This window comes from Nuphar pumila, chromosome 2, assembly GCF_984573655.1.
Source record: "Nuphar pumila chromosome 2, dmNupPumi1.hap1.1, whole genome shotgun sequence".
NCBI lineage: Eukaryota > Viridiplantae > Streptophyta > Magnoliopsida > Nymphaeales > Nymphaeaceae > Nuphar > Nuphar pumila.
Genome location: NC_143250.1, coordinates 70181250 through 70189374, shown reverse-complemented (window position 1 = coordinate 70189374; position 8125 = coordinate 70181250). Strand labels below are relative to the sequence as shown.

General features: G+C 37.0%; 1 protein-coding gene across 1 annotated transcript in view; it reads right to left on the bottom strand.

Annotated features, from left to right (window-relative positions):
• Positions 1 to 824: 824 nt before the first annotated feature.
• LOC149845718 (calmodulin-binding transcription activator 3-like) overlaps positions 825 to 8125 on the bottom strand; it is an 88059-nt gene continuing 80758 nt past the window's right edge. The window contains exons 10-12 of the mRNA XM_089995940.1: positions 5214 to 5799; positions 3093 to 3401; positions 825 to 1261 (exon numbers count right to left, since the gene is read on the bottom strand). Of these exons, the coding sequence (XP_089852066.1) occupies positions 1172 to 1261; positions 3093 to 3401; positions 5214 to 5799 (985 nt within the window). The 3' untranslated portion in view covers positions 825 to 1171. The remainder of the gene's footprint in view (positions 1262 to 3092; positions 3402 to 5213; positions 5800 to 8125) is intronic.

Here is an 8125-nt window from a genome sequence, read left to right as displayed (position 1 = left end):
TCAAGATCCACACTACATATCCACTAGGTAGACAAGCATACTCTCCAAATCAGTCTCTGATCAGACGGGCCCGAATTTCAATGAAATGAGGTCTGACCTAGTCCATCAGAAATGCAGCAACTACGTATTTATCCTTCATGGATTGTACCTAGGCCATATCCATAATATATTGATCCCATCTTGATCCACATTGCACCATTCAGATCTACTCTGGGAAAAAACTGATCCAAACATCCAATCCACATTCAAGGAACAAGGACCGGCTTCAGTACTACAAACCAATCAATTGTTGGTAGAGCCCACACTAGTGATCAAGGGTGTCAATGGTATGGACCTTCACATGACCCAGTGGGCCCAGATCCAACTTAGTGTGAAAGTGGCGCGTGTGAACACAAGCTTCCTAGATTTCCCTTTTTAAGATTTATGTCATCTTATCGGATGACCGGTTCGTATTTCCGGTCCGAGACGCAAATCCTAGGAAGTAGGACACGCATAGTGACCAGCCACCGAACGAAGGCTTTCTTTGGCCTCGACTGACCCACCCCGATCCATGGTGCAGTTAAGTGGGTGGTCGTGGTTCACTAGTTTATCAAAGACTTTAGTTAACTTAAGTTCATGATAAAGCATGATAAATTTTACAAAGTGACACTTTGAGAATATTATTTTTTAAGTTCATACAAAATTTATTGTGAGATTTTATTTTGCTCCCGACAACCAAATCTGTGACCAAGGCACGAAGGCTGTTGTATATGCTCGGCTTGCATGCTCTGATTTTACAATCTCGCCCCCAGTGAACAGTTTTTCAGAGAGAGAGAGAGAGAGCCTTTGTTATGCCATCATCATTAATTATATATCACACTTACGCATGTTAAGAATGTGAAACAATGCCCGGATGAGCCTAGGTTAATTACAGATACCTGCTGCTATGCAACACAAGGAACACCATCATACACTGAAAACGAAGGCGCCAAAGTAGTGATCCAATTAGTATGCCCCAATTTACAGAAAAGGAAGCCGTCTCCTAATCTACCAGACAACCAGTTTCTTCTTTCCATACACAAAAAACTTGTTGACTAAACTTTCACTGGTCAGACTGACATACATACAAAAACAACCCAGAGGTCGTGAAGCTGTGGAAACTCATCCCCATATTGTTGTTACTTGGTAGAGCTTATTCTGTCATAGGTACAATTATGGCCTGTATATCTTTACTTTCTTTGGAACTCATAACTTCGCCTGCAGCAGCGCCATCATCCGCTATCTGAAATAAATGCACATCATTAAGACAGCCCAAGAACAGGGAGAAACAATGTTCACAAGGTATATACTATCACAACCAACATTAACTGATCGTATATAAACTGTTACTGCACCTCAAAGACAAATTCAACAAATCACTGTCTTATTGCAGCCGTGTCAATGCTGGAAACTCTAGCATACGACACTGAAAGCACATTGCTGACATGATGCTGTATATTGTGTTAATTGAATAATAGTTTGCAGATGAAAAACTACTGCTTGACCTGCGATAATAAAGCGAAAAGTTGTGCTTTACGAGAATCAAACTTGCAATAGGTAAATATAAATTTAAGACCAGTCGTGGAAGCAGACGATGGTTTTGCAGCTCAGCTTGATACCTAGCTTGCTAGCATTGACATCAATCCAGTTGAATGCATGCCCGATATAAAATGACAGCTAGAAAGGAAACATGAATCTTGGGGAAGAAATAAAGGAGAAATAGATGGTGTAACCATCTGTGTGACCATTCAGAAGGCAGCAGAAAGCACATATATGGATGATTTATAGAATTCAATTAATAAAAAAGAAAGGTTGCACCTTTGCTGTTTCTATAAACCTAATGGCTCTTATTTGACGGACTGTGTACACAGTCAGTGGCTGACTGTTGTACACTGTACACAGTCAGCTACTGACTGTGTACAGAAAGGGAACAAAAAGTGAAAAAGAAAAATAAATAAAATGAGAAATTACAGAAATAAAAAATAAAAATTACAAGAATATAAGTATATACTTTAAATATGTATTTATATACATATACATATTCTTGTATTACAAAGATTATGTATATATATATATATATATATATATATATATATTCAAGTATATACATATATGTATTATTTTCTAACAGCTGGGACGTCATGGGTTCGATACCCAGGGATATAGTTGTATAACTGGTACAGGTCTGCCTAACCCCAGCTTACCTATCAAAAAAAGATAAGAGAAAATGAAGACAGGAGAAAGGGGGTAGAGGTGCCGGTTCATTTGAAGACATACCAAGGCTCATGTATATGTAGGTTCGCTGTCAGTATTTCCACTCGAAGAATATGCAAGACTCAGCTCATGAATTAGAAAAAGTACAACATAAAAGAAAAAAAAAAAGAAAAGAAATACACACTCTCCTCTCCCTCCATTCCCATGCATATAAAGTTTCAAGTTCCATATCCTTCATACATGTCTTTTTTTATATTAACATAATTGTTAGCAGTAGCAGGAATTGAGCCAACCAGTTTCTGGACTACTTGTGGTTGTGGTCAGTTCAGTACTAACTTGGTTAGTTTCAGGCACATCTGTTTTCATCTTCAGCACAAAGAATACAACCAACTATCATTAATAAATTCATCTTTGGACCAAAACAAGCAAGGGGGTGGAATACCACAGAGAAAGTGGACCTAAAAAAACTTGTTTCTGTAATTGCCATATATTTGGGCAAAACACCCATAAGAACCACGTTCTGGATCTTAACCGGAGAATACCCAACAATGGTTCCATGGAATGAATGGACATGCATATCAGAGATGAAAAGGAAATTGCTATCATGATAGCAACATCTAATGCAACTGTAATGAACTACATATTTTATTGAAAGGTGTAGCGAGCAAGAAGTGTTCTGCATCTGCATCCAAGTGCATTAGGTACATTGGATAACTGTTAGAAGTTAACATGCATGTTCAGGCGTAAGGCATCAAATCATGCACGAGGAAATCAAGGCAACAATGGAAAGAGCAATTGTAAGGCAAAAATAAACAGCAGCAGCAGCAGCAACAATAATACTAATAACAGCTGGAGCACACCTTTGTTTTCTGGAAATTTAACACAAGTCTCCTGTACTGCTCACGAGCTTCTGGGTAACGAACCATAGATTGGACTCTGGCAAGAGCTTTTTCTAGACCAGCAACTTTCTGCTTTCGACCAAGACGTAAAAACTCGTATTCATCTCTTTTTTCACCAGCAGATTCTGTATTTTCAATGGATTTATCTGCACGAAATCCTCGTAAACCAACCCTCTTTCTTCTCCAACGCAAAATAGCTTTTTCAACAATGCCCACAGACCAAACCACTTTCTTGTATTGCTTACGAACTTGATGCCCTCTAACATGAGCCTGAAGGAGGGGGAACATCTTTATTTGGACACTTGAAAGCAATACTACATGTTTCATAAAACAGTCATGCTATTGTTTTAAGAATTCACTTTACAAATTATTTCCAAGAGCTGACAAGCTTAACATGAAATTGAGAGATAAAACTGCACTATCCGACAAAAAACAAATCAATACCATATTTCAGAAAAAGATAAATGAAGCAATTGAAGGAGGTGTTAAATTGTAATATCAAATCTATGTGATGATATATATTTTTTATATTTATAGGAAGATACATGCACATATATATTTCATATATATGTACATGTACCTACCTACATATATATATATAATATATATACTTATTTCTTGTAATAGTCATAGGGGTAGTTTAGTCATTTTGCGCATACTCTTTTTCGAATATGTTGTATTTTTCTTTAATTCTTTTTTTCTTTTATTTTTGTATTTTTTCTTTTTGTAAAAGGAAGTGTACACCTTGGAGGGGCCCACCATCTAGTCGTTCGGCCCCTTCCAACGGTCACATTTGTGACCGTTGGAGGGGCTCCAACGACTAGAAGTGGAGCCCCTCCAAGGCATCCACTTCCTCTATAAAAAGGGGCATTCCCCTATTGTATTTTTCATGGCTTTGGGTCAAAGCCCAAGAGATTAATAAAGCTTTCATATTCTTTTATGCATTTGAGCATTTGTGAGATTTAGTGGGTTGTGCTTTTGTGCACAAGTGTTCTAAGAGTTCTTATTGTGCATGAGTGCACATGTTTCTATCAAGAATATTAAGGTCTTGATCATAGTATCTTATTGAAGATACTTTCACAGGTGTCACATCCAAATTATAAAACAATGATAAAGAATGTAAAAAAAGCATACATGATCAACTAAAACAATTAAAGAAAGACAGTTTGATTGGAAGCATCTTAAAAAAAAAAAAGGAAAAAAACCTTTTCAGAAAGGGTCTACTAGACAATGCAAGTGGCCTTTTTATATAAAGCTTTCCTCAAGTATCCTAACATTCAAATCACTAAGCTGTCACTGGGAAGGGTTTTTATATACGAAATATTTTTGTATTGAAAGTGAGGCCCAATGACATGTATCAAAATTTAATATAAGTTTGTCATCTAAAGTCACAATAGTTCAGATATTAAGAATCAATAATACCTGTATCAATGTACCATGTCATTTGATTAGAAATTTCAGTTTACACCGAGCACCTTGAACGGCATCTAAACATATACAAAGAAAGCAAATCTGTGATTTCATGGATCCTCAAGTAAAAGCATAAGAGAACACGCCATGTACCCACAGAGATGCCACTTTCTAGATTCTTGTCCCTTTTTTCCGTACTTGAAGAGGACTTTTAAAGAGCAGAGCACTGATAAATTTTGTTACAGGATACTTTTGCCCTCTTTTCTGGGATGAGATGATTGCTCTCATCCTCTCGCATTGCAAAGGGAAAGTGCAGCTCCAGATCTATTATTAAATGAGAATTACACATTTCAAGCTGAAGCTTTTTCATGATAACACAAATAAGATGTTCTGGACAAAAGCGGGATCAACGAATATCAAACAATCACACTTCCAATGTATAGGCAAAATAGAACTTTTTGAGTGTTATTATTGTGGCATTTGCTTTTGATATTTTAATAACACAACTTTAAATACAATCAGTCTAGAAAGTACATTATTATTCAGAAACTATACCGCGCTACCATCCAAAAAAAGAAAAGGGTATTTCTCAAGAGTAAAGGTCATGCATGTCTTCTTTCATATAATATAGCTAGCTACTGAAAATTTATTGAAAAGAGTGCAATGGAAAACCTGGATTTTCACAATGCGCTCACGGATCTTCACAAAATCTTTGTGCGCCTTCCAACCACGATACTTTTGCTGGATCTTGACAGCTGCAATTTCAAGAGAGTTATTTGACTGGCCTCTTTTAATTGCCATTTTTGCACTAACCAAATTATGTATGTCGTGTGGATTATCAAAAGCTTCACTACTGCTCTCGGTTAATTGTCTCTGACGGAAAGAGTTAACCCTAAAGGCAGCCTGGATCCGAGCAGCTGCTTGAGCAGAATTTCTAACAGCAGCAAGAGATTCCTTCAGAGATAATTCATCCTCCCTGTCTCCATCAAGAGGATGGAGAAGTCCCTGATTTTCAACAGTTTCAATAGCCTTTTCCACTGCAAGTGTTGTAGAAAAATTATCCATTATACTTCCGCTCAGTGAAATTAATGAAAGGTGACTAGTCAAATCTGATTCTGCCAAATAACCAGCTATGCCTTTATGTCCCCTAGTAGAAGCTAAATCAGCAGCAGTTCGACCTTCCGGAAATTTCGCTGTTGGATCCTCCAATGCACCCGGTGCAGCACCCAGGTGTATTAGTGTAACAACTGTTTCTTCTCTGTACAAAGCATTGGAAAAATAAATAAGCAAATTTGATCACTAATGGATGTGATTAAATTTACATTGACTGAAAGGGCTTCAATAATTAAAACAATGGACAATTTAACACGTGATAATAGTGAATTTTCGCAAGAAAGCAAAAGATGGTTCTGCTCATGTTTGAGGTGTGATGTTAAGATCCATCTTTCAAAGCTTCCAAGAAGTCTGTAGGGAGTGCCCACAGAGAGAAAAAGGCTACATATGATGAAGTATGTCAGTGGAGAATGTTAAGGAAACTGCTAGCCACAGACCTTTAGATCATGTTCATACTATCTTTGCAATCCCATCAGGGATACCAGGGACAATTCTGTCTCATTCATCCTTTTTTTTTTTTAATCATGGTCTATCAGGATTGTTGCATTTAATATATATATATATGTGTGTGTGTGTGTGTGTGTGTGTGTGTGTGTGTGTGTGTGTGTGTGTGTGTGTGTGTGTGTGTGTGTGTGTGTGTGTGTGTGTGTGTGTGTGTGTGTGTGTGTGTGTGTTTTGCTTCATCACATTTATAGTGAGAATCAAACATGAAAAGGAAAAAAAAAAGGAGGGGGAGGGACCAATCACTGACAATGGCAAAAAAAATATCCACGTTGTTAAGGATTCAACAGTAGTTTTCTCAATCTGCAACAGGCTTCCGTGCTTGTTGCGCACTGTTTAGATTAACAATATTAAATTAGAAAAAGAAGAGCAATGACACAAATATAAAGGGATAAGGATCCATGATAAACAAGCATAAAGAAAAAAGGTTGGGATTGCTGCGGACTGAAACTGGCTTATACAATACATTCAATCTGAATCAGATAAGAACAATGTTGACTTCGTTAAATCAACCAATACAGAAAGATTGCAGGTAGTCATTCTGATGAATGGTTTGTTCGTTTATGTTATGACCTATGTCATGACTCATGACAGACCCCAACTTATGGAGAGCCTCTTCTGACTAATAACAGCTACTAAAAAAAAGGATGACTCAATTAAAATTTTCTGTTATAGCGTTGCTTCTTTCTTTCTCATTTAAAATGTCATTCAACTTTCTACATAAAAATATGTACAAATAGGAATTTTATATAAAACCTGAGGAAAGAAGAGTTGCTGTTCTTTCTTTTTTCACTATAAATAACATATTCTGGGATTATCTGACAAATTGTTTGGTTTTCTAATTCAACCCACATTGTCAGAAGTGCAATTTTCAAAGTTCTGGACCACGAGATTTTCCAAGTTACTGATGCAGAATCATGAACTACATCCCTACCATGCAAACAATTTTTTCAGCAATAGGCTCACTACCACTGCGTGATTATGAACTACACCTCTTGACATGCAGTAAAGCATATCTAATACATCTTTTTTTAACCTAAAAACCTGTTTTATAATATAAGAATTCAGAAGCAAGGATAAGTCCTATAATATGTTCACAGTTTTTTTCACAAATTTTTAGGAGTCGGAATCAGAAGGTTAAAGCCCACTTAGGCCTTTCACGCCTTGTGTGCTTAGTATGCATTGTACAATGTTCTTAATTTTTCTCAAATTTCCTCTATGTCCTTTCCTACATCTAATTTTGTTATGAAATAAAGTTTTACACCAAGACTTAATTTTCATGAATGAACAAAAATTACTCATGATTCATTAACCATGACTCAAGAAAGGCAAACAAACAGCAGAGGGGGAGAACCGCTGAAGGGATATATCAATGTACAATGATTGCCGAAGAATCAATATCAAGATTGTTCCAGGTTTAAGTCATCACCTGTTCTTCACAGCTTTGGAACTAAGCTAAAATTCCAACCAGATCCACCAGCAGCTACTGAATACACTTCCACAAGTATCTTTTAGATTTAAACATCTTTGGAAAGTGAAGTTGAACATCATGACAACATAACATATCCTCTTTAAAAATGTTTTGTCCTCTTCCCTTTTGAAATCAAATAAAAAAACAAAGGACAGTATCCAGTCTGGCGGGTTGTTCATGTCTGCTCTAACAAAAAGATAATCTTGAATATTATTTGATAAACTCATGCATGACAGAATGAAGGTAAGAATTGTTTGAGTAGATGGACGTAGATTCTAACAGTGTGTACAGTCAACATCTGAATTTTTAATCTTTGTCATGTTCCCAGTATCGCAGTTCATGGCTCCAAGAAGAAGGTGAGTTCAACAATGGATTTCATTACATTATAAAACTGCAGATTTACATTCACACTATGTCACACGGACTCGGCTAGGGAGGTGCCGCACCCGAGTCGACACGCCCCGACACGGGTGCGGCTTAGGACACGGCCCGGACTCGG